This window comes from Colius striatus, chromosome 2 (assembly GCF_028858725.1).
Source record: "Colius striatus isolate bColStr4 chromosome 2, bColStr4.1.hap1, whole genome shotgun sequence".
NCBI lineage: Eukaryota > Metazoa > Chordata > Aves > Coliiformes > Coliidae > Colius > Colius striatus.
Window position 1 is genome coordinate 111,680,529 of NC_084760.1, and position 27,838 is coordinate 111,708,366.

General features: G+C 37.9%; 1 protein-coding gene across 7 annotated transcripts in view; it reads left to right on the forward strand.

Annotated features, from left to right (window-relative positions):
- EHBP1 (EH domain binding protein 1) overlaps nucleotides 1-27,838 on the forward strand; it is a 218,274-nt gene that overhangs the window by 108,281 nt on the left and 82,155 nt on the right. For all 7 annotated transcript variants that reach the window (XM_061989162.1, XM_061989164.1, XM_061989165.1 and 4 more), the window contains exon 10: nucleotides 2,076-2,262. In XM_061989162.1, coding sequence (XP_061845146.1) covers nucleotides 2,076-2,262 — 187 coding nt within the window. The remainder of the gene's footprint in view (nucleotides 1-2,075; nucleotides 2,263-27,838) is intronic.

Genomic DNA, 27,838 nt, shown 5'->3' on the forward strand with positions numbered 1-27,838 from the left:
CTCACACCAAATTATTTTTAGCCCCTTACACAATACACTGTTCAATTCCAAGTACACAGAAGTAAATTACTTTCCCGCCAAACATGCTGTGTCTGTTGGCTATTCAAAAGGCTAACTTGTTGAACTGAAGAAAACCCTGTGCCCTCCTTTAGAACACATTGTTCTTCAGCCTTTATCTCTTTTATCTTCATTTTCACCTCCCTTTGAACTTTCTGGTGTCTGAGGACAGCTGAGCTGGGCTGTCAGCTAAATTAGAGCTACTGACAGCTAGGTGCATTCTCCACTCCAGCCTGAATACCCTCCTTTTTCTACTGCCTCCCATGGAAAACACTCATCTGTTTCTATTTAACTTGTGATTTTGATGTAGCCTTTAGTTTTTATTGCACTGGTGGCTTTGTGTTTGATGGGCAGCAAAATGGGAGGACCTGAAAGTTGCCTTCCGTCAGCAGATGAGTTATTTTAATGTTAGTCTTTCCTTTCACCTCAGTGTATGGATTTAGATTTCTTTTTCTATAACAAGCAGCAGCAGATTCTCAGAAAGGTCTGGAGGTTTTATACCTGGCTTCAGTAAACTTTGCCTTTCAGAAACAGTCCTGTTTTCTCCAGTGTGAGTAATTAATTACTTGCTTTTTGTCAGTGAAGCAACAATGATGGTAAACTTAATTAAAATAAACTCTAAAATCAGTCTATGAGACTGAAATATGTATTTTCATTCTGAAGTGCCCAAAACTGAGAGAAATTTGGTGTTGTGTGAAACTGGATGAATAGTTGGGTTTTTGCTTGTGCCCAGATTTTACTATTGTAGTTGTTTAAAAACAGTGTGTACTAGCTTATGACTCTTATCCTCAGAGGAAATTCTGAAGTGGATGTAGCTAGGTAGGCCCTTGTCTGGTGCTGTATACATTATTGTTTCCATCTAGAGTTGAATTGAAGGGACTGAGGTTGTTTGTCGTGATTAGTTATACTTTATGTAACTATGCAGATAGGATCTTTGGGAATTGCAGTGACTTAGTTACATAAACATAGTTTGAGATATGTGATAAATATATTTTGCAGGGGAAGTATGGACTAGGAAGGAACATACCAGTTTCATAGTTAACTGTCCAGTTTTGGATTGCAAAATGTCATAAGTGAAAATTATCAATAAAATAATTTGGTGTAAAGAAGGTTCCCATAAATTCCTTAGCAGGATAGAAAATTACTGGTTCTTCTAAGTGCATGGTAGAGATTATTATTTGATATGCTGCTGATTGATATTCAGTGTATCAAACTACTAGATGAAATTTGGAAATACTGTGGAAGTTATTTACTTAGGATGGAACAAATGCAGAGCTGTAACGTGAACGCCTGAGTTAAGAATAATTCTTTGGGCTGCATCCGCTTGGTGGAAGATGTTTATTGTGTTTTTTAAATGAGGTTTAGTTATAAAAAGCACTTTCAAAATAGGTAGATGATGGCTACTGGTATCTGTAGAGAGATAAACACAAGTCAGCTGTCATTTTCTTAGACTGTTCTCTTACCCAAAAAGTGTTTGTGACATGATGTGGTACCTGTATGTTGCAGAGTTTAAAATACCCTCATTGTGGATTCTTTAACCTATGGAGGCCAAAGTTTTCAGACTTGGACAGCCAAGAGTGAGGCCTTTACAGCCATGTAAAAGTGGCTTGATTCTTAACTCTGTTCTAGTGAAATATTCTTAATTCTGCTCATTAGAATGTTAACCAGCCAGCAACTTCCCTCAGTTTTCTTTATATGAAGTGTGTCTGTAAATCAGATCACTCTTTGATAGAAGACTAAGTATAATTGAAGAGTTAGCTTTGTGCAATTGATAAAACTTCTGTAGTTTACAGGACTTCATAATAATTTATGGAAAATCTGACCTAATGCAGCTTTAACTGTTGTAATTCAGTTTCCAATTGTATGAAATAGTAATACTTAGAAGCCTGTAAAGGCAAAACAGATTCTTACATGGGATAATAAAAGCATTTTAGTCATTGACTTTTCTAAACAGGTCTGATTTTTGGTAATAGTTCCAAGGAGATAGCAAAGAAATATGTTTCCCTTCTTTTAATTAGATCAAATCCATTTTATGAACCAAAACCAAGCCCTGCTTTAATTAAAGTTACTCCGCTGCAAGAACCAGAAAAGAAGATGAAAAGGAAGGCTCCTGAACCACCGAACGTCTTGCCAAAGGCAGAGACAGGCATGAGTGAGAACACGTCAGCTATTCCTGCATCGAGAGAGCTTTCTTCTTCTCCTAAGGTAGGTTTTTTCACACCAAAATTCCGTCTTTGTTACTAACAGTACCTTTATGTGTGTTATAGACGTCCTATTTATTTCTGCAGACCATCTTAAAAGCTTTGCTTATACTTAATAAGATGTTGGCTCATCTCTATTCACTCGATGGTTTATAGGAAGAGAGCAACAGTAGGAGCTTGTGTTTTTTTCTTTAAGGATTTAATGACAACAGTAACAGCTACCTCAGTTTCAAAGAAAAGAGTCTTCTAGTAACAAATGTTACAGGACAGCTGGATATGCCATCGAGAAAGAAGAAAATCATGTTGAACAATACTTTGTCTTGATCTATTGTAATGCTGCTAAGCCTTGCCCTTGTTGAAGAGTCTGTCTCCTCATTTCTGCCATAAATCTGGGTTTTAAGAGCTTAGCACTGGATACTGTTTATTTGTATTGGGATTTGTATATGTCCAATTCCATAGGTATGTCAAGGTATTTAAAAAAAAAAAAGCCCAAACAAGTCTACTTTAAATCAGATTAACTGTTTATTAGGAATGTCCAGACTAAGCATACTTATATATGCACATACATCTGTGTTTATCAAGGGAAAAGAAGAGTTAATTTCTGCTGAAGAGGCCTGTGTGAGGTCTAGGTATGTTAGGATCACAACAGCTAACTGCTGTCGGTGTAAATGTCAACTCCAGTGTTTCACTAGCTAGCACCACTTGTGCTTCTTAAAGACAATGAGCATTTAATGGTAATGTTAATGGAGCTTTATTAAAAATGAAATTGGTACATGCTGTTTGTTTTGAAGAGTAGGAAGGTGAGGACAGAAGGCTTCTTTTCCAGCATATCTCATCCCTTTTATCCGTATTATCCTCTGTTCTGCCTTGTATTGAAGCTTCCGTACTTGAATCTGTACTTGAATTTAAGAACTGAATGAAACTACTTGTAATACCTACCATTCCATTGCTTAGTTACTCAGCCAGACTGCTGGCATATCCTTGTCTGCTCAGTCTCTGATCTTGCTGCCCTTTTTCCACTCAGAGTAAAGAGTATGACACCAGAAACCTAATCCGTGCCTGCTCACAGCAAAACAAAACAACACAGTAAGGCTACAAGCACAATTCATGAGTTGCTGTTAATATGCAAAACCGCAACCAGGGAAATATGAAATCAAAGCAGAAGTTTTATAATACTCTGAGATGGGGTTTGATGATGTTTGCTGGAATTTCTGTATAAAAAAATATTGCACATCATTTGGTTTCTGGTAAAGTCTGAGCAAAGTGGCCCAGCATTCCGGTACTACGAGGCAGAGAAGAGGCATCTATGGAGGAAATGTTATAAGGTCGCTTGATGGAGGTTGTGCCTCCTTGCTCATTATTTTGAGAGGTTTTTTTACAGGTCTGCATTCAAGAAAATGCATTTGTCTGCTTTGTTTCATGGCTTTATTGTGCAGAAATAACATAGTCATAGTTTTTGTCTACTGCAGACTTGAGTTTTAGATTGCCTGACAGCTGAAGTTGTTTGAGATACAGGACTGAACTCACTGAGGAGACTGTGTTGTTATGAACAGGGTCAGATAGTTCCAGTTCCTATGCAGAGTGTGAGTTTCTGAATGTTTTGGTGCCTGCCTGCTTGCAGCCCACCTCTCTGCCACTGATACTGAGGCACAGCTGAGGTTAGCTAAAGTCCAAGTACTGAAATTTTTATATTCATTAGGACTGTGAGGAAAGACGGGACCAATAGGGAAGGCGCCAAAGCAGATTCAGTGTCCTGGTTTATTATATTACAGCTAGAGTGGAATGTTTCACTGACTGGGTGTGTTAAAATATTGTATGGTCACTTGCAATTCAGAAAGCTTTCAGTAAGCACAGTCTTTTTCTGTGCTTGAGTTGCTTTGCGTTAATGTGATCTAATAACATTAGATCAAAAGCACTTCGAATGCTTTTTGAAATTTGGAAAAGTACTGGCATTTAAAAGAAAAGAAGAATAAACAATTTCTTCACACCACAGTACAAAATAATGCCCTGACAGGATTTGGACTGTTGACACAAATAACTTATTTGTTTATTACTCAACAATAGTGACAATGTTTAGCAATCCTGAAAAAACTCAAAAGGTATAGACACTATACAAACATGAACTCAACACATGCCCTAATGTGTAGGGGGAATAGTCCCATGGAGGTAAACTTAGGTAAAACAAGGTTAAGTAATGTACCTTACTCAGTGTTTTGTCCATGTTTGCTGTGCACAGAAAGCTTCTGCTACAATTTTGACCAGAACCTAAGTGTCCTGACATGTTCGATTTCCTGTCTCGGTTGTCTTTGTAAGGTGCAGAAATCCAAACCTTTAAACTTCACAAACACAGCCTTAATATCTAGAACTTTAGATTTTAAGGAAAAAGACTCCAAAAATATTCTTCAAGTCTTTAACAGAGTGTTAGGAGCTCATTTTTCCTTCATGTGCTAGTGAGGTTCATCATGTTTGCTGAACACAAAAATTACAAAAGCCATTACAAACATCCATACATCAGCAAATTTGTTAGATGGAAATTGCTCCTTAAAGGTTATTTGACAAGAGGTATTTCTACTCAAGATACAGTTTCCAAATACTTGAAATTTTAAAAAAAAACACTTAGGTGTTGAAAATTGTAATGAAGTTCATAGGAATTTAAGTACCAATTTAAAAGTAGGGCATGAAAGGTTGGCATTTTGCTAAGCTAGGGTATGACTGGACAACAAAATTGCTTCGTTCACTGTTCAGCTGCAGTGAGCCTTCCAGCATTGGCATCAATGGTATAGGAACATTTCTGCATATGTGCAATTGTATTTGCTGTTGAAACATCACCCTGAATCAGTATTTTACCTTTACCCAAGTAGTGGTGGAAGGTGTCTCTCTCTTGAGGGATATCTGAGTTCCCATGCATCCTTTTTTGTGTGTGTACGTGTATGTTTTCTTTATAACAGCAGTATCTGCAGTAGTGAAACAGAAGAGTTAAACAAGAATTTTTAGCAATCAGCAAACAGACTTAAGCTAATGCATCTATGTGAATGGCAAAAAGCCTTTCTTTTAAGGCAGTTGTGCAGTCTTTCAACAGCTGATTACTGTTTCTAGATTTTCCTGGAATTATAACTACAATTGTTTAAGCGCTCTTGTCTTTTTAAAACCAAAATTAGTTGTTTTGCATGCCTAGTGATAGTCTGCTCTCCTGTGCCACAAGCTAGCTGACTTAAGCTCTAATGAAACATTTATAGGAAACGTAATAAGAAATACAGAATCCTACTCTGCTGAAGATATGGGCTAAAGAGTATCTTCCTCTTGTTCTTAACTAAGGCATACTTCAGAGCTTGGACATTTAGTGCATTGTGCTTGATCTCTATGCCGACTTCTAGTGTTTCCCCCTTTCGCGACCTCACCTTGTGCTGGTTCCAATACTGTCTGTGAGTTAGTCAGTAGCAGGAACACAACACTGATATGGGAACACAACAAGACAGTCCCTTTCAGTGGCACCACAGTCCTCACTCAGCTGGGAAAAAGGTTGTTTTGCCTGTGTGGTTTTACTGTAGCAGTTGTCAGTGTTAATAATGTTCTTGTCAATGTTAATAATGCCCTTTGCAGCCTTGCTTGATTCCTTCCTTCTCTTTGCAGGTGGCTCTATGAATGTAAATTGGTGGAGGGTGGTGTCAGTTTTCATCTTATTATTCCCATGATTGGGGCCAACAGGAGTCAGTTTTTAGACATCAAGCATATAGACAAAACCAAACCCTTCCTGATGCTATCTGCTGCATTCTGCTGTTCTGACTGAAGTATTTTGTGCCCAATTTCTAGCAACAAGCCAGTTGAAGTGCTATCAAAGATTTAAATGCTGTTATATAGTCACACTACCTCTATGAGAGATTAACTTCCTTTAGAACCTGAGATTTCAAACCAGTTTAATCAATAATTTACCCACGTTCCTCTAGCGGGAGTTAAGGCACAGATCTGGAGGCTGAGATGAGCTCCTTCCAATCTCAGCCTCTTACTTCTCACTTTTCCATTGCCACATGCACAGCAGGAAGTGAGTCTTATCTAGATAGAAACACATCATCACATGCAGGCGTTTCTGCAGAGCTCATGACTTATGCAGCACCGTATATATCTATTGTTATGCAGGGAACTAGTCTGGATTGTATGCTGTTTGAGACAAGGGCCATTGGAAGGGCACTGCCTTCTCTGACAATTTAGCAATGAATACTGTCCAGGAGCAGTGAATATTATCCTTTCCTCTGTCTTGAATTCCTTATGTGGTGCTGAGCAAATTTCTTGAACGGGATTTTGAACTGTGGTGGGGTTTAATTTCCGAGCTTGATACAGCCATGATAACTTAGCAGAGCTGTTGGGTTGACTCAAGTTCCAAGAGCTCAAGTGCAGATGAAAAAGTGCTATTTAATGACATATAAAGTATTATAAAACAAGCAGTTCTCTGTAAGGTCAGATCCTAAGTGGCTCAGACTGTGGACTCAAAAGCAACAGCTTTTAATAACTTGAGGGTTTTTTGTGGACTTCACTTTTTCTTTACTTAAGTGGACTGCTACCTCACAAGGATGTCTGGAAGATTAAATGTTTAGTATTCTAGATTAAAATACCATGAAGATGAACACTGCAGAAAATCCCTTTGATGCAATTAATGATGCTGTGTTCAGTTCAAGGTCCAGGGAGTGTGCAGCAAATGAACTAAGGACAGACAACTAATAATTCAGAAAAACAGATATACTGGTAGTGCCATTCAGTGAGGTTGTCTGTTGAGTGCTCTCCATCAGGGAGAACTCTTGAGGAAGAAGTATGCTTCAAGATTATATCATAATGCAAATATACAAAAGGTACTAATTAACACTGAATATGTAACCATAATTTTATAATATTCCAACTTTTGAATGTTTGATTTGGCAACTTTAAGTGCTTCTGCTTAAGTGCTTGACTGTTTCTTCTTTAGATCCTTATAAGTAGTGGGGATGCAGATAACAGGTCTTCAGGGCTGCCCTAGAAAAATCTTTTTCATTGCAAATTAATATACATAATTTGCAAGATGATAAATGTTTGGCGGCTTCTGCCATTTTCATAATTCCTCTTCAAGCGCTTTGTGCATTATTGGTGCAATGTAGCTCCAACTGAAGTGGATAGAAACATTGTCAGTGCCTGCAGCGGTTCTGGGTTGCACTCCTTAGCACTTGTGCAAACTGTCTGTGCAAATATGATTTGGTCATTTAACTAGTGTTATGACATTCAGAGCCTCACTTTTCATATTTTTATGTTTAACTTATATTTAAAACTTATAATATTAGGATTTGTCATCATGAAATATTACCTCACTTCTTGTGGAAAAATCTGCTCTTCAGCTATGTAATGGCCGTATATTTATATGCTTTATTTAATCTCAGAAGTTTAAAACTGTGCACCATTCTAGGAACAGAAAGTCTGTCTTTGTTGGAACCTGGAAAAGCGAACAGGCAAAGACTATAGTGTATAAAGGGGAGTGTTGTTGCTCTGTGCTGTTAAAATAGCATCACAATTGCATGTAGGTAAACTGTAACAAAAACATACTTCTTTCATATTTTAGTTTTAAAATGACACTATTACTAGAATTTCTTAATATTTCCTATGGAAATATATGGGAGGATTTTTATAAACTTCTCTGTTCCCCTGAATGAAGTGTCCAACAATCTGTCTTACCAACAAGTGCAAGGCTGGTCAAATAAGACACATGTCCTGGTTCAGGAACTGTGTCAGGGCTGCTGAGATCAGAGGAGAGATGGCTTTTGGATGATGGAAATACCTACACTGCCATTTCTGAGCTGTAGCTTCCTACATTAGGAGGTGAATTGAATATTTGAAGTCCCAGAAGAGGGAGAGATGGGGAGAGTGACAGTGGGGAGAGTGTGCTGGGGCTCCATGTTGCCTTTGGAGCAGGTGTCACATTGCACATATTTCTGCTGGATCCAGAGGGGACAGATCTCCTCATGGAAGCGTCAAAGTTATTTGCTTGAAATCTGTTCTTTAAATATCCCTAAGGTGCATAAATGCAAGGAAGAACTTAGGAGCTGCTGGGAGCATTACAGTTCCTGTAGTGCTGCGGTTCCTAAATGTCAAGGCTTTCATGGCACTGTTTAGTTTCTGTCGCAGAGGAGAAGGCGGATTAGGTACAGACACTGACGGTCAGGCGAGGCGGCCGTGGCCTGCCAAAGTGTTTGAAAAACAACCGCATCAGGGTAGCTCAAAGTGAGATCTGGGCCAGCTTCTGGGATACGTAAGCTGAAAATCCTTATCCGTGAGGAAGGCTTTTTATTTTATTTCCTTTAAGTTATTTGCCTTCGCTCCTATGGCAGAAGGGAGCCAGGAGGAGGCAGGCAGGCGGTGTGGGGCTGCGGGCTCCTGGCGTAGGTACTGGAGGATAACCACCTCCCTGCCATTCATGTTAACCTTTTCAAAGGACGTGGAGGGCTTTGATTCGCATGCTTGGTTGGCTTCACAGACTATTACTCCTGTTTAGTTCAGGCTTTGCTCTTTAAAAGGTAGAAGAAAGAAGGAACACTTCTCTCCTAAGACCTTTTTTAAACTCCCATCAAAACAAAAATCCTCAAAATCTTCACAACAAAAACATAAAACCTGTCCTTTTTCTGTAGAGTTTTTATACCTTATTATCAGGCTTCTTAACAAGAGCCACACAAACAAAACTACTGGACAGCTTTGAAATTGAAAACTTGATTCTTTCCAGTGTTCTCTTGCACCTAATGAAAAGCTAAACACAATTTGAATAAGCTAACATTTTTGTAGCATTTAACTTTAGCTATTACCTTGTGGGGCTGGTTTAGATAGTTTAAGGTCCTTTTTCCATCATCTGCAGCCCTCAGCAAAGCTCTCCATGAAGGAAGGAGACTAACAATAGTCCTTTTCTCCACTTGCCTGAAGGGTGGGTTTGGTTCATCGTGGTTGGCAAGCACCTCAAATTGGAAGTAATCGTGCATGAATAAATATTCCTTTGCTTCTTTCATGATGAGTTATGGACATATTACCAAAATAATTATCTTCCCTTCATAAATCAGTCTGATAGTTAACTTTGGTTTGCTTACTAATTCACTGTTCCTGCTGATCTTTCTTTGGTTTGGGTCAGATGCTCAAGCATAGGAATAAATCTCAGGTCTGAGCCAGAATGCTTTTTTGTTGTTGTTATTGTTGCTGGGGAATTAAAAATAGTCTACAACCAAAATAGGCAGCTCCTGTGAACAAATCTACAATACAGTCATGGCCATAAAATGAGGTGTTCGTATCAGCCTTCTACAAGTATTTTTACACAGAATTTTGCCTCAGTTACTTAAAATAGCAATCACCATTACTTTTAGATGGGCTGGTTGATTAAATAGACTTCTGAGGCAAGGTATACTGAGAAGTAAGAGCCCGTAGAAATGGGGAAGCCATGTATGCCAGAAGCTAAGCCCTAGAGCACATGAAACAGTCAAATACCACATATGCACATTGTTCTCATACTCACTAACAGATACCAGTTACATGCAAATCTTTTTAAAGCAAGAGAATCAAGCCAGTTAGAAGGAAACTGTTGTATTCTTGAGTTGCTAGAAGAAATACGTTGCCAATTCATATTGCAACACAGCTATGAAGACTCGAAGCTGCATAACAAACCAAGTACTTCCGAGATAGTGCCGGCACGCTGGCTGCATGTTCTACAACAGCATTTTTTAGCCATGTTCAACAGTGTGCTTGCTATTGCTCCTCCATTTGTTGAATTCAGGATGACCTTTGCATGAATAAAGTCAAATAGGATTAAGGCAGGAATTTTCAACAATGGGAAAGAGCAACAGATGTAGCCGACTTTGAACGTGGGAGGATTGTTGATGCACAGTTGCCTAAAGGGAGTGTCTGTGTCGACCAAAAAAAAGGGGCGAAAAATCAACAATTTCCTAAAAAATTAACCACATAAAAGAAAAGAAAATAACTAGAAAACAATCCAAAGGAACTGAAGGATCCTGGGCTTTATTGAAGTCAAGCTGTGTGCATGTTTTTTCAACTCACTGCCTCCTTTTAAATATTTTTTTTCTGCTCTTTGAGAGGAACTATCTGTTCTCTGTGACTATGGCTATATGAGCTATCTGAAGGCTTTGTGTGGTGTAACATATTTTAGATTTGTGTGTTTTCAGTGTTATTTTCAGGTACATAACTGGGGAAAAGATGTTGTTTCTCTGAATTAGCCATTTGAATACAAGATCTAGATCTTACTAATATTGTTTTAAATTTGGTTTATCTTTTGGAGAAGCATCTAGATGGATGTCAAATGTGTACAGTGCAAGCACTCTATAGAAGAAAGACCTTTACAGTAAGGGGGGACAAAAAATGACTGAAAATATTTTTAAAGCCAGGACTCTTTCTGATATATCTTAAGTAGTTTTACACTTTATATACTTGTTAGATACATTGAATTTGTTTTCACCTCAATTTAAAAAAGAACATGCATCTGTGTTTTCTGGGTAGAATTTAAAGAAATAATTCTGTACCTTATAGAAGTATTGTTACCTTTTTAAAAATGTAGCCAATTCCCTGAAACTCACTTGGTTTCATTATTGACAAGAGCTATTTTGCAGTTTAGTAGATAAGTGTGTTAATCCTTAAATGATACTTCATAGTTTGTAGTAATGAATAATGCACAAATTTTAAATGTAGTTCATATATATATAATTCAGACAAATCAGCTTTGAAAAGCATGCATGGGAAAAGCTTTTAAAGTGTGAATGAAATCATGTGCTCTAGCTCAGTGAAAGGGCTTTAAAGGAGCTAGCTAGGAACTAAAGTAATTAAGGAAATCATATTGTAAACGTTATGAAAAATGTTGGTGAGCTTAATATATTAGAAGTTCAACTGTAGTATTTAAGAGCTTGATTAAACACCCACTGATTAAATGCCTACATTACAGTTTAAAGAGAGCTATACTGTTGAGAGGGCAATCTCTCTCTGTAGAATAAATCATTTGAATTCAGAGAATGTAGCGCAGTGAAACATCTTCTAATACAGCTTATCCTGCCTCCTCCTATACTGCTTCAGAGAGGAACTTGATGAGGTGAGCTGTGAGTTACCCACTAGCTGATGATACACCACTGTAAAATCAGTAGTTGTAACACTTGGAGAAGAAGACAAAAAGGAGTCTTTCAACAGATAATAAAACAAAAACCAATAACCCAACAAAAAGAGTTGTCATCTGGGATTGAATATCTTGAAGAGCATAACTCCAGATGCTGGAGGCTTCATTAGTAAGTTTTGTTATGTTAGTGAAGATGCTGTGATGCTGTGATATTGGGACTAGGAATAACTTCATATAAATGCCTGGTATCTTTAGCACCAAGAGCACATAACTGCCATTTGAATCGAGTGAGTTCATGCCTAGTGTGACTATAGAAAATAGCTTTTATTTCCTGTGGGCTCACTGTAGCGAGGGACATTAAGCTCACAGTGTGTACGTACCTGCTGGCACTGACTGTGCATGTGCAATTGTGTGAAAGGCTGTCACAGTCCCAACAGCAAAAACTTTCAAAGTATATTTTGAAATAAGAGTTAGGTGGTAAGTATTAGACACCTGACTTTTTGTAAACATTCATGAGACTTAGTGCAGAGTCCATGGAAGGCAGTAAGAGTTTAAAGTCCATTAGTTGCTCCTGAATTAAATTCCTAGTTAGTGAAATCTTTCCATCCCCAGTTTCCAACAGTATGAACTAGGGCAAATTAGAGCAGTTTCTAGTTCCTTAGTTGTCTTTTGTAACTTTGCAAGGCCATCCACTAGTAAGAGTGGTGTTTTTTCTGTGGTGGGCCAAGCAAAATCATTCTCCCTCACTTCATCACCACCTCTGAGACAGGGAACTGTAGCAATAGTGTTATATTTTTACATTATCCTTTTTTTGTTTCCAGTTAGCTGCCTTGTATTTTATGGTTCTGGAGTGTAATGAGAGTATTTTTTGTTTACAAAACAGATAGTCAGAATGTGTTTCTGTTTCAGGTGACCGTAGAGACACAGTGTATATATGTATGTTCTGTTTGTGTGTGTGTGTTTATATAGGTATATACAAATTATTACCAATTGTTACTATAATAAGTATTGTTTATTATATAGAAAGATCATAGAATCATAGAATGGTAGGGTTGGAAGGGACCTTTAGAGATCATCTAGTCCAACCCCCCTGCAGAAGCAGGGTCACCTAGATCAGGTTGCATAGGAACGTGTCCAGGCGGCTCTTGAAGGCCTCCAAGGAAGGAGACTCCACAACCCCTCTGGGCAGCCTGTGCCAGGGCTCCCTCACCTCACAGTGAAATAGTTTTTTCTTATATTTAAGTGGAACTTTTTGTGTTCCAGCTTCATCCTATTACCCCTTGTCCTGTTACTATCTACTATAGAAAAAAGGGATGTCCCAACCTCCTGACACCCACCCTTTAGATATTTATAAATGTTAATAAGATCTCCCCTCAGTCTCCTCCAGACTAAACAGCCCCAGTTCCGACAGCCTTTCCTCATATGAAAGATGTTCCAGTCCCCCGATCATCTTGGTGGCTCTGCACTGGACTCTCTCCAGCACTTCCCTGTCCCTCTTGAGCTGAGGAGCCCAGAACTGGACACAGGACTCCAGATGAGGCCTCACCAGGGCAGAGTAGAGAGGGAGAAGAACCTCCCTTGACCTGCTGGCCACACTCTTCTTGATATACATATATACCTCTCTAGATAACAAATACACCTTTAGTATCTACATGCAAACTTTGTAAAAAGTGAATTCAGAGAGTAACGTGATACAGATGGCTCAGCACATCGTAACTAAAGTGTTTAGCCCTAGAATCTTCGTGACCTCTTTTCGTAAAGTAGCTCAAGTGCTCTGAAGAACCCCACAAAAAGCTTTGGTTTTATTACTTTAAAGTACTACTGAAGAATCAGTGTGTTTCTGAAGTGTCGATATAGCACTCTGTACTACTGGTAAGTAACCTGTCATGATTTTCATTGACAGCAATGACTCAGTAAATAATCTGACTCTATGCTTTGTTTTGAGACATGGGTGTGTAGGCCGCAACCCAGACAAGAGGCTTAAGTATAAAACTATAGCAAACCAAATAGTGTTTCAATGCTCAAATTCTTAGAACAGTAACTGCAACCCTTCTATTGTACTTAAAGTGCTAATGGAATATTACCATTTTATTTTAAAGGGGAAAAACACCTTTGAGGGGTTTCCCAGGGAAGGAATTTTTTCTGCAAATGCATTTAACCGGTTTTGCATTTATTTCTAGCAACAATATTAGGCTTTTACAAAAAAAAAAAATTTGGGTTTTGCATGCTAAAAATAGGTTTTATCTTAGCTCAATATATTTTTATATTTACACATTCATTATTGTTTTCAAATGTAGAACCAGAACGTGACATAGGTATGCGCAATAGGGAATAACCAGGAGATCATTCCTGTGAGATCTTCCAAGTTTCTCAAATCTTCATCCATTTCTGATCTCCTTGACCATAAAATTGCTTGGTTTAAAAATACAATCTTTTTTTCCTGCAAGTACTTAAAGGGTCTGGGAACCAATACAACACATAAAACATTAAGTAGTTTGCTTCAGAGCACTTTTATCCTTTTATGAAGAATGTTTCCTCCCTTTTTTGGAGGAAGCCAGTGTTGTGACTAGTTCCCAAACAATATGAAAGATATTGCTTCGGATTTTCAGTGCTGTGTGTTTGGTTTTGTGCACAGGTGACATGTAGTTTGTCTCACTTTCACTGTGTCTGAGACAGTTGCTCTGCCAATATTTCATGTCCAACACAGAAGAAGAAGAAAGAAAGTAAGACCATGCAATATGTTTACTTTCTGACGAGGTTTTAGCAATTTTGCATCCTTCTACTCCTGGATGTTATCCCTGCTGCTTTTGGCAAGAAGGATGGGCTCTGTGTGGAGCCGCAGCCAGGTGATGTGAGTATTGTTGGAAAAGGCATATCTGCTTGGGAACTATTTGGGAAATAGATTAGCATTTAAAAAAAAAAAAGTAGATAGGATTTCATTTTTATTGAGGAAAAATATGGAGTAAGAGGCAGATCAAATTCTACTGTCATCACATCTTCTGTTTTGCCCTTTTCAAGTTAGAGGAATCTTTTAAAAACTGGTTGGTGAGTTTGGCAATGAGTTGTAGTTTTAGATTCCGTAAAAATGTCTCTTTTGACCTCTTGTAGTTAAGTTAGTTGTGGCTGTCAGGGTTCTATAAATAGGAGATTAAAAAAATGACTGCAACATTACTTTTTAAGTATTTTCATATGGTAAAAAAAACCCAATTTGTGAGTGCAACTCATTGAGAAACTGAAGTATGACTGAAGTAGCGTGCGCGCTATGTATTTATCAACTCAGCATTCTCTCGATGGCTCTTCTATTTTGAGTGGTCCGTAAATTTTATTGTAACAGAAGGCAACACTGCTCTTTGAACTGTCTCCCTGTGCAACTTTAAAGGTAAGGTGGGTCTTAGTTGAGTGATGTCACTGTACTTGTTTCCTATTCATGTATTGATTGGGTCATGCTTCTGCTGCAAAGTGTTGCCTAGCAAGCTGCAAAACCCGTGTTTTTAAGATGATGAATATTACAGTTTAAATCACTTTCAGAACCTCATCTATCTGGGAACTAATAATACTAGAACAAACTTTGTAAATTCTGCTGGAAGCTTATTTAGAGCAGTGACAACAACATGTAAAATATTTTGGCTTTTATACATTTACCCAAGTTTAGAATTTACAGCTTGTTTGCCATGTTGCCAGAGCTCTCCTTTACGCACGCTTTCTCTTCCCTTTATTCTCCCCATTTCAAAGATTGTCATAATCATTTCATCTCTCATTATGCAATTAGGTGTGTTGCTACACATTTATTAGCAAACTTACTGTCAGAGCAGTAGTAATGCTCTAATTTACACTTCCCAAAGCATGGAAATTCCTGTGTAGGAATGAAGACTCTCTTCTTTTCCCTCCTCCACCTGTCCCGAGGTTCTTGTGCAGTGAAAAGTATTGCAGGAGACTGAGATGTGTGAATGATAACTACTCTGCACATTGCAACTCCTGAACATGATCAGACTTGTTAAAGATGATGTATGAGACTTGAGCCCAAGTTTTCTGCATTTGTGCTTGTTAAAATTTTTCCTCCTGTAGCTCTTTGGGGTTCTCTGATAAATCTCATCCCACATCTCAAGGGAAGAGCAATTGATACCTTCCCACACAGCACTTTCTATTAGCACTGGTTGGAAGACTGAAGTCTTCTGGTGCAGTCTTTCCACATAGATGTTTCCTAGTCCTATCTGCAGATGTGTATTTGGAATCAGGAACAGCTCACAGCAGTAGCCTGTTAATCATTGCATCATCTTGGGACTTATTGAGAACCTTTCTTTCAAGAGTGCTTAATTTTATTTAACCCAACCATGTAAATTAAGTCCAAAGGACACTTAAAATGTAACACTTCCTTCCATTTATAACCTGTCAGCCCAAAGGCAGAACGTCTCTGAAGGATTTTAATCCAGTGGACAGTAATGTATTAGAGATCCAATGATGTTGTCTGTCTTGTCACTGTGGAGTTAGTGACTGTTAATGCATGGATTAATGATTGGAGTAGTGTTGAAAGACAAGTGAATAATGAATCCATATCTCTGATACTGAACTACGAACTCTAAACAATCATCAGCCCCTATAGAGTTGTTCATTCAGGAAAGCCTATTGGGCTGTCATCTGTATACAATACTCATGAGTATTATGTGCATTCCATATATGCTAAAAACATGCTAAAAACCTTTCCAAGTTCTTCATGTTACTGTGTTGTAGCAGTGCTTTTTATCCTCTCTCAGCTGCTTGGAATATCTTTTCTATTTATTATGTGCAAAATTTGTTCCTTGAAGTAAAAATTAGCAGCTTGCCTCAAAGCTTTTAATATTACAGTATTTACCACGTCCTATTGTGCTTAAAAAAAAGGTGCTTCATTTTTATTTGGCTGACAATATATTGGTTTACTGTAGGGAATTTAAAACAGGGGGGAAAAATAATGCTGGTGAGCAAATTTAGTAGTTTCAAATGTTAAGCTTTAGTTTTTAAATGTTGACATTAATGTTATATTGTATTAAGGGAAGCAAAAAAAAAAAGAGCTATCTCTGTGAACAGTATACTTAAATATAAGTCAGAATTTTATGAAGTAGATCCTGGGGATCATTCAGGAGTTTTCCATATGTAAAAAATGAAGCACAGAAGAGCTGAATGCTGTGTATTGCTGTAACACCCCTGGAACATGGCTAACGCCCAATTACTGCGTGCTTAGACTTGGATGGTAATTACAATTGAGCTGTAAAATATTTTGACAGTTTCCAACTGTTGTGTGGTTATTAGCCAGGCATCGTAGGGCAATGAAGTACAGTGATTTGATTAGCTTTATATCATGATCTGCTTAAATAAGGACTTTCAAAATAAACATGTAGCGTAAAGTGTTAATCAGAAGCAGTGTTTAATTATTAGCAGCTTTTCTCGACTTCTGCAGGAGAGAATTCCTCCTTCCCGAAGATTTTGATTTCTTAAATGAGACTTGCCATACCTTTCTGCTTCAGCTTTTCCTTTACAAGCTTTTACATGTTGAGTGCTAAAAGCATAACCACACCAAATTTAATTTGTAGCATGAAAATTGTGTGTATTTTTCAAGAGGATAGATTTGCCAGTGTTAAAGCTAGAAAAGCTTGTGTAATTACGTATTATAAAACAAAAAGGATATTTTCATTTAACATGTGTTTCTCCTTTTAGCTGTACAAGTCTTAGCAATTAGCAAATTTGGATAGTGTAAGAATTCCTGGAAAAATATACATTAAGCCAAGTGGCACTTGAGTTGCTGCTACTTTTTCACATCTTTTTGTTTTGAAATTAAACTAATAAAGCAAAAATATTCAAACTACATGCAAATTAAGCTCCAGATTGTGCCAGTCTCGTTATGTTCATTAAGCTATTGAATCCTTGAGTAGTGGCTGTTATTCCATGGAGGCTATTCACAGAGTAAGGTACTATTCAATGAGGTAAAGATAGCAATCTGCCTTCACACTGCTTAAATCGGGCTTGTTTTGTTGGGTAACTAAAACAAGAATATTCAAGTCTGCCTTTCTTTAATTTTTCACTTGCTTTTTATAATTTAGTAACACTTTTGGAGGTTGTATGTTGTTGGTGAATGGTGTTTGTGAGTGAAGCATTGTGTTTCTGGTCTAGAGGAATTTTTCAGGCGTTATCACCATGTTGTTTTCTTCTTTTAAAAAAAGGGGAAAAAACCCCACATAAAATAGTTCTTATTTCCCTGTTCATCTTTGCTGTGACCAAGAGCTGTATGATTCAGTTACCAATGCTGCTTACATCTTAGTGTTTGCCTAAATACCTGATTTCATCCATCCATAATCAGGTGATTTCTTTTTCTGACTGTTGCCCGGGACTTGGCCTGAATTCTTGCCTTGCAGATGAAATAACCTTTGTAATGTATTGTAGATTTTCAAGTGACTTTGTGCCTTGGAATGGGAGAGAGTCTTCCTTTCTGCTAGTGTTCATGAGGAGCAGTTGAAGTGGTAGAGTTACACTTCAGTAGCCAGTCTCCCACGGGAGAGACCCCAAGAAAAAAGATACATTCTTATCTGAAGAGTTGTGTTAGTAGTTATTGAGCTTTCAGTGTATTCAGATAGCTGTATGCCAGGGAAAAAAGCAAAATATATTGTGCTTTGCAAAGAGAACTGATTAACACAGGTGCATGAGTTACTTACAAAACATTATCAGGACCTCCACCCTAGGCTTTATTTTTAAAATAGAAAGTATTCTTTTTAACTGGTGGATGACATGAAATGAGGGTGATATGAGGTGAGTGTTCAGTGTTGCTTAGTGGGAAATGGACTTTTCTCAGCTTGCTTCCTCTGCTGCTGGAGAGCAGAGGAGGGTTCTGTCAAGCTCCTGCTGGTTGGTGGCAGCAGCCTCTTGCAGTCGTGTCCTTTTCCCATAGAACTTGGACTTAAGAAACACAGAGAACTTAGATCTGAAACACGTCTTGAAAGATCACTTGGTCCTTCTACTTGTCCAAAGGCAAGTTCAGCGTTACAAAATGAAAGATTTCTTCAGCCTACTGTTGAAGACCTCCAATAATGAAGCATACATGGCTTTCCAAGGCAATCTGAGTGCTTCATTATACTGTCTTTGCTCCTTGCAATATCTGACCTGTTGCAATTAAAACCTGTAAATTACCTATTGTAATTAAAAGCCTGTTTTGGTAAACACCGGCCTGGAGGTCAAAGGGTTTTTGGTCTTCTTCATAGTTTTACTTAGCAAGGTTCCTTTCTTTTATCATTATTTCCTAACATAAATTATCTAAATTTGCTCCAGCTTTCCTTGTGGAGTTTTTTTGTTTGTTTTGGTTCGGTTTGGGTTTTTTCCCCTGCTCTTTCTTCAGGCTTAGCTTCCTTAAACTCTGCATCAGGGAAAATGGAACATAAAATCTGCTGCAGCTTCACTGATGCTGAGTGGAGTGGGAGAGGCGGTACATGTCTTGCAAGCTTCATTCCTGTCTGTACATCTCAGTATGGTGTTTGTCTTTTTCACAACAACCTGATGTTGTTGACTTATGTTCAGCTTGAATAGACTGTTTCTCCCCACATCCTTTTGTGAAGAACTGTTACCTAACCAGTTCTTCCTCATCCTGCATTTATGTAAATGATTACTCCTTCATATGTTGCAGTTGTACCTATTGAATTTCATCCTGTTTTCTTCAGATCTTTTCTCCTTTTTATATGTTAAGAGCTCTCGTGCATATGATGTCCATTCCAGCTTTATGTCTAGTCATATTATCCACCTGCTGAATTCAGACTTCCAGCACTGAACCCAAGAAATACTCTGGCAGAACCCCTTTTAATGCATAGTTCCAAGAATCATTTAAAACTAGGATATAGTTGGATATAGTTTTCCAACCTGTTAGGCACCTATGCCATGTGAAACTTAAGGCTCCAGTTTCTCTGCTTCCTTGTGAGACCAACTTGAGACACAAGTTCTTGAGACGAGCTTGAGACCTGAGCTTCTCCTCTCCCCTACCAACTTCATATAGAAGGAACTTGAACTGTTTTTCAGAATTTGTTGATGACAAATAAACGTTTGCTGCGTGTCTCCTTTTAACTTTTACATGCTAAGAAGCAACTTAATTACTTGTTCCACGACTTTTTCATTAGTTTGTCTGCATTCTTCACATTTGTCTTTTTTTTTTCCCCATATTTTAAAGACTGGAAGGGAATGTAGTTTTTTTCCTGCTCTTCTAATATCTCATCTGTCTTCAAGTTTTCAAACTGGCCATTAATTTCAGATGTTGTTTCATATTACATCTTCCAGTAGCCTAGGATTGCATTAAATGTGTTCTGCTGATATGAAATCTTCTGGCTTATCTAAGCTGTTTCCACACCTGCCTGAAATCTGACCTTTTTGTGTCTAATATTAGTAATGCTAGTCTCCAACTTGCATCTGACGTGTTGAATAAAGACAAAGAAAAAAAGATATTAAGCATTTCAGCTGTTTCCTCATCACCTATGGATGATGCTCCTCCTTACCACTGAATGGTACAGCACTGTTTTTATAAATCTTCATTTTGTCATTGTTTGTATAGATTGGGCTGCTGATGCAGTGGTTGATCGAAGCTAAAAGTTACTTGTTTCCATTAAATTCTTGTTGAACCATAGCTATCTGTATTTTATTTCTACCCTTAATGAAAAGATGTACTCCACCCTTCAGAGGTTCTGTGTCATTAATATCAGGCTTAAAAATACCGAGTGCTCTAAGCCCCTCCACACAGATTGTTTTCCTTTGTTAGTGCAATACCTGGCATCTATGTTCTGTTCTCAAGCATTTAAAACTAAGATTTCTCCTAGGCAAAGACTAGTGCTTCCATAAATCTGCCTATGGCTGTGCATTAGTATAAATGATGAAGAAGATTTACAAAACAGGTATCTATAAAGTTCTGTGGAGCAATGTCACCATAATGATCAGAAGGTTGCCTGAAAAAACAGATGTTGAAATGTTCAGAAGAGTGGGAGAACAACTTGTGTTTATTAAATAGCTCATGTCAAAAGACGTTCCTGCAAAAGCAACAAGAGTTCACTGTTTTTAGGAAGAATTGGCAGTGACTCTCATCTTTAGTTTGCCTTGTGCTTTCTTTTAGAAGAGATTCTTGTGACCCTTTCTGACAAGCTCTAACACTTCCATTGTTTGCTGCAGGCCTTTGAAATGTGGCAGAGATAGCCTTGGGCCCAGGGAGGTGCATTTTGCTAGTTCAGTTCACATTTAACAAAGTTAAAAGCTTTGAAAATTGCTATTCCTCATCTGTGGTTTAAGTTGCTTAATTCTGGCAACCTGCCCAAAACCCTGAACATTCCCGTCATGGCAGAAAGCCAGGGATTGTGAACTGGCAGCATCCTGGTAGCTCATCTGGGCTTCCAGCACAGATTACACGGGAGAGGAGACTTTAGCCCACATGCAACCGGGGCAGCTGAGGAAAGGAAGGTGGACGCAAGGAAATTGCTTGTCTTCTGAGAGCAGAAAAATGAGGCCCCCATCACTGCGTGTGACCTGTTCCTACTGTTACATTACAAATATATGTAACCATCAGAGAAATGAGCTCAGTGTTCGTTTCTGCTTAATAGTATGAATTATATACCTTTTCCTGTTGTTTTTTTTTTTCTTAATTGAAAACATATCTTTCAAGACAAAGATTATGCGACCTCAGGGAAGAGAAGCTGGACGAGCCTCAGTCAGTCCTTTTATGATAGTTGAATCTGAGAAGCAGCTCGCTATGACTTTTTTTTTTTCATGGCTGTACTGACCACCAGGTAAAATTACTTGCACATAAGTAACCAATTCATTATGTTGTCTCAGATTTGTTTCTCCTTTAGCAGCTCATTAACATGGTATTCTCCTTGCTATTAGCTAGTAAATTCAGGGCTTCTCAACCTGGTGAGGTAGCTACCCTCACTCCTGTGTGGTACCGTTACCCTCTGTTAAGAACATCCACAGGGGGGGTAGTCTTCTTGAAATAAACAGCCTTGTCTTGGTCTTAATTAATTCCCATGAGCAAACAGGCTGTGTCTCCTGATGCCCAAGTGAGGAAATTGTCCAGTAGTTGATGTGTTGTGGCTTGTGGTTCTGAGTGTTTAGAGTTCAGTTCCTGAATACTTGGGGTTTTTTATCCTTTAATCCCCAATGATGAAAACCAAACTAAACCCCTTAAAAGACTATGCTAAGAAAAAGTTACTTCATTACTAGACAAAGTAAAGGCTGAAAGGAGGCTCTAGCAGATGATCTTTTTCTAAAAAAATTACAAAATTAAGTATTTGACAGTTACAAATTGCCAGATTTAAGGTAGCTTCTGTTACTCTAACCTCTGCCATCTTTGTGCACTGAGTGCCTGTAGGTTGTATAGGTGTGCACATTGCAATTGTATCATTATGTAATGATTTTCTGCCAGACCACCTCCTCAGTACTATGAGCAAAAATAACCAGACCCTGTGATAGAAGAGATGAGTAACTGCAAAGCTGCCATTTTATTTTTTCATGGGAGTTGGAAGGTGTTTAATGGAGCAGTTTCTTTGTCACACTGAGTGAATTCCATACAGAGCCTGGACATAGAACTGGTGTGTGACACTGGTCATTCATAGCTTGAAGCTATGAATTATGTGTTCCTGTCTTTGAAATGACCACATCTTAGATTTCATTTTAACTTGTCTAAGTCTGGAAGTTGAGTTTTGATTATTCTGAGCACTGTTCACCTGCCTCTGGAGTTTCACTATTAGGAAAATACTAGTTATGAGTCTCTTCTGTGAGTATATTCATTCACCATTGTGGAACGCCCTAATACTGTGATGGCTATCATGCTGAAGATCACGGGCAAGTTGAAATGCTGTGTTTGATGCAGTATTTGCATCATACTGCTTAAATGAAGCTGAGTGCCATACACTGTGAGTTAAGAATAACATGCCTTGAGCATTGAGCTAGGCACAGTGTGAGAAGAAGTGAGTATTGGTGTTTAGAATAAAAAAATAGCATCATGTTTGTTTGTGGGGTTGGACAAGTAAGTTTTGTGGATGGAACTAACTCAAGCATGAGGGACTTGATAAAACTTACAGGCAAGGACCAGAAGTGACAGCATGTTGAAGGACAACCATTGTGTATACAATTCAGTCATGCACAGCGCAAACTGTGTAAGTTTAGGTGTGAGTCAGCAAGAGAGAGTGGCAAACAATAGGAAACTGTGACTGTTCAGGAGAGCGAATATAGTAATGGGGACTTGCAGTGTGTGTGCTTCTTAATCATAGAATTATAGAATCATAGAATGATAGGGATTGGAAGGTAGGTGTTACCTTCACCAGTACTCCCTTGGGTCCAAAGTCTCCAGTTAAACACAGCATCTTATAGCTTCTGACACGAGACTACGTTGTCTATCTCCAACTAATAAAGTGAAAACATATCAAAAGAACTAAACACACACTCTTCCCTCCTCCCCATTATTTCTAGAGGCAAATCAGGGGGGATTAAACCTTGCAAGAAATTGTTCTGTTCCCCAGCATCTCACTCCTCTCCACAGTGCTGCAAGCAATTGAGTGACTTTTGCAAAAGAGCATGATTTAGAAAACTGAGGAAGAGAGCAGAATACCCAAGTGGCTTTGATCTCTTGCCTTTTCTTCACAGGTTAAGAGGGTCTGCTGTTCTTGTTGACTACAAAGTTATGTTTATTCCACATCCTGGCATTTTACATGGAGTGTACATACTCAAACTGCTTTCCTTTCTTTTCCCAAGCCTGGTTGGAAAAGCTCTTTCCAGTCTCATGGTTACCAAAAGATACAACAGACTACTTGGAACCCCTTTAGAATGAAATCATTTCACCTACTTAACCAACAGCTAACTTTAGGCATGTCCCAAGAATTTCACCTTCCTCCTCACTTTGCTAGGTTTAAACATGAGAGCATCATGTCAGCTCAGGCAGATGTCTAAATGTGAAGGTTATGATTGAACATGGACTGGTGCAGTTGTGCCAAAATTAAACCTGTAAAATGATAAGCAATTAAGAGCTTATGCGTAAGCCTTTTAAGATAAGTGTTTCTATTTTGTTGCATATCCATACTGGCTGTAGGCATAATCAGTGAGGAAGGCAAAGTTTTAAGGTGTCTGATACTGGAGAAAACTGGAGGTTACCTAAGTACTTGTTATTAATCCTATATAGGAAACCAATTCATAGAATCTATAACCAGGCAGCTAGATTTTCAGATCTCCTTCATTTTTAGGGGCAGTAGGGACTAGAAGCATTTTTTTTTTTATCATACAGTGTGACATGCACATAAAGAGCAACAAAGTTATAGAGTGTACTCCTAAATCTGTTAAGTTTTGTATATCAGAATAACAGGATAGCAGAACTCCTAACATTTCTTTCCAGGAGAAGTGTCCTTTCTATTACATGCATGCATTTCTCTTACCAGAAGCAAAGAGCAAGGCCACTTGTATTGTTTCACTGAAGTTATCATAATATTATACTGACCTGCTTCTTTAAAAGCAGATAACTAGCCTAAATAAAGAACATCTCCATACAGCTGGATCATGAGGATTTTTTTTTTCTATCTTTGGAATAAAGAAACAGATTTATTCTATCTTTGCAGACTTTATTTCTGTATTCTATTTTGGTCCCAATACTAGTTAAGAAACAGCTTTTTACTTATACTTGAACTATTCTACAGCCCAGAATAAACAAAATTGAATGCATGTTGGACACATACAGACCTTACCAGAGGCATAAATTCTATTACATGACAATCTAATTCATTTAATTCATTCAATTTAGAATACTCCTGGGCTAAGCAATTCCTATGGGCAGAGCCCTGTGTTGTTTAAAACACTAACTTCTATATATCATCTTGATATAAAATTACCTATTTGACTGAAAGGTATTTGGGTGTTTTGTATTGTTTGTATTTGTATATTATACCATTTTTCAGATCATTCAGTTCAGTTGTTTCCCAGAAAGTTTTCTGCATCCAGCCTCTTGCTGCATATTTTGTCTTACCTAATTGTATGTTACTTTCATTTACTTTGTTCTGGAATTTTAATGGTTTCGCAATTATCAGTGAGCCTAGGCAGCATTCTGGTTTTGATAGAGTTAAGGGAAAATCCCTTTTATTTTGCTCAGTCAAATAAGTAAGAGACCATTGCCTGTACTTGCTTCTTGAGGAGCAGACCTTGTTTGATTACTGTTTGTAGGTCTACCCTGTTCTTTCAGCCCTATCTCAATCTCAGCTTCGTCTTCTCCTGCAGTTAATTACCGTTCCTGGGTTGTTCTCTCAACAAATTTCCTCTTTGGGGAGTAGTGTTCATTAACATAAAACTCAAACCACATAAGTCTTCCACCCAGATCCCCACAACTGCCACATACTATTTTTTTTTTAACTCTTCTCAGCATCTTTCTCTTCCAGCCTTCAACACTGCTTTGTGCTTTCCTTAAATTCCTCTACTCCCATGCAACCTGTTAACTAGCCCTTGAGGGTTGCTCAGGCCCCTATGATTTTCATTCTGGCTCCCTGTATCTCGTACAAGGCCTTGGTTCATAGCCCCATGTTCCCATCATCAGTTGCCATCAAGATTTTTTTCTTCTGAGCATTGACCTATGTATGTCAGAAATGCAGCTCACCTGGGGAATCATCAGCACACTTGATGCTGCCTTCTGGAGAGCAGCAAAACAACTAATTTTTTGAAACAAAGGGATGCAGCCTAATATTTAAAGCTATTGTCTTCTTGTTAATAATGGTCTGATGGGATAATCTCCCAAGAGGAAAAATGCATACACTATAAAACATATTAATTAAGCTTCCCGAACATGTAAAAGAAGAATAAAGCAAAGAGCCTTCAGTGCTTCCGTTGACTGTGAAACAAAGATATCCTGAAGCTAGTGCTGACTCTAGCTGATAAATCCACCCATGTGATTCTGCATCTAAATCGGAGCTAGCATGTGAGGGACCAGCTCTGGAACCTCTGCACTTGCCATACAGTTAATCCTCAACTGGATAAAAATCATTAGATTCCATAACTTGTTGATCAGCGAACAGATCTGGCAGTCTGTTGTGGATATCTCATGCTTTTTAGAGGCTTTTCCAAACAAATTCTCAGGGACTTGGACTTTTGAACTCAAAAAGTGAAGTCACCACAGCTGTGTGGCTTAGAAAAATTGTACAATCAGTGCTTAAAAGAATCATGTATTAAAAAGCTAACTAAATGTTCATTTCATTTGATGAATTCCTAATAGTCTTGTAGAGCAAATATGTGCTAGAAGTAGATAGTAAATGCTGAACCTGTTACTAATATATATAACCTATAGGTATCGAAATAAAATGTTTATCATAATGATGCTTCACCAAAAAAAACGCCAAAACTGAACATTTTTTAACCCTTCTGAAGGGATTTGTGCTGATGCACAATTCTGCTGCGACTCCCATATCTCCAGTGTATCTTGAGTGCTTTTATCGTAGATTAAATAACGAAAGCTTTGAGTCAGGTGGTGAGTAAGAGCATAACATTATCATAATAGTTTCATCTTCATCCAAAAAACCTTGGAATACTATGTCTGGAAAGAAAGCCTTACATATTTTCTGCTTTATCAGCTAGAGAAAACTCTGTAAGTATCCTAAATCCACATCCTAAATCTTGTATATTCTGTATAAAATACTTTGGAAAAACCTAAAGTACGTGGAAGGACAAACATGGAAGAAAAGTTCCAACATAAGTATAGGTTTTCAAGGAATTGTAATCTGTGTTTTTAAAAATACATCTATATCTTGTAAATGCAAAATTCTGCTAAATGTATGGATCTAATAGCTTTGGATTTCCTGTTGTAAAACCTAGTTTTAAAATCAGCTGCATCTTCAGTTCGTTAGATATACAGTTAAGACATTTGAATGGTAACTTGCTGAAGGCCATGTCAGAGTTAACCAGAGAAATGTTTAGGTGGTGACTGGAACACTTAACATTTTCTTAGAGTTTCAGCAACAAGTATTAAGACTTCATCATTGACATTTAATATAAGTAGTGCTATATGATTTGAAGACATAGCTCTGTGCTTTAAAAAAGTGTTAAAGTATCATTTTTTCTACATCTTGATGGTGGCATTTTAATTATTTTCTCCCAGAAGTATTATTTCCATGGATATATAATTTAGATAGCAAATATATTTTTAATGAAATACCTTAAATCTGGGGTCAGTTGTTAGTTGCCAGTTTTGCTGAAAGTCATTAAAAAACAGGTGAAAAACCTGAACTTACTTAGATCACTCTGAATCTGAAGTAACTGTCTGGCAGCACTGTTTCTCTATTTAAAATCTGATGCATGGTGAAGAGAGTTCAGCATTTATTACTGCTTTTTCTTCCCTATTTTATATATCCCCGTTGTTAATTCAGTGTATTTAGAGATATTTGTCTCACGTTCATGGATTTATTCACGCTGATTTGCATCGCTGACAGGATTAAAAAAACAAAAACAAACCAAAACACTTGTTGAAAAGTTGTTTTGTGCAGATGATCTGGTCTTCAATAAAAAACTCAACAAGGTATACATTTTGCACTTTCTAAACGATTTGGCAATGTGTCTATCTGATGATGAAGGAGATGTGTTTATAAAACAACTTTTTAGGACCAGCTGTCACAGTAAATGAAAAATTACTTCCCCGATTCTGTACATTTTCTTCCCCAGAAGCAGTGAAAGCATAAATCAGTTGGTAGCTAAGGAACTAATTGCTTAGCACTGACATACTTTAGTCAAGTGGGGGCATCGTCGGTCTTTCACAAATAGGTAATATGGCCAAAAGGATTTACTTGTTAAATTTAAGTGGCTGTGGTATAGTAAATTACTTGCTCTATTTTTATCTTAATTTGGGAACTCTTTAGCTGTAAGGTGCATAAGCAGCGTGTTGTTTGTGTTATATATGCTTTCAATTATATTACATTGAAAAAAAATAAGTGAGCTCGGTTCATTGCCTGTAATTCAGACTTGGATTTGTGTCAGTCCAGTTCTGTTTAGTTACATTTTTAAAGTTTTTAATGTGACAACATTTTTCTGGTAAAATGAGTGCTTATTTCTTGGAAACATCACCTGCAATCAGTAAGCTCTCTGCTGAATTTGAGAAACAGTGAACAGTCTGATAAATGCCCAAACGCCCAAAGTATTTTCTTGGGTTTTCTTTCTTAGTTTGTGCTGACACAACTGTTACTGAAAGTGTCCAAATACCCTTTTGGGAAATGGTCCTTATTAGCTAATGATAATTGTTAGAGACTGCTCTGTGATAACTATTTACAGTTCAGAGTCGTTTTTCCACATAGAAAAGCCAAGTCCTGTATGAGGAAGCTTTTTGGGTAGTGTTTGAAGTGACTGTTTAGAAACACCATGCCATAATTACTTTTATGCAGCGTTCTTAAGCAAGAAGAGCAGAGGCAAAAACTTGTATGCCGTACAAGATGAATGCATGAAGCGTATGGCAGAGACACAGTGACTTTGGTCCCCA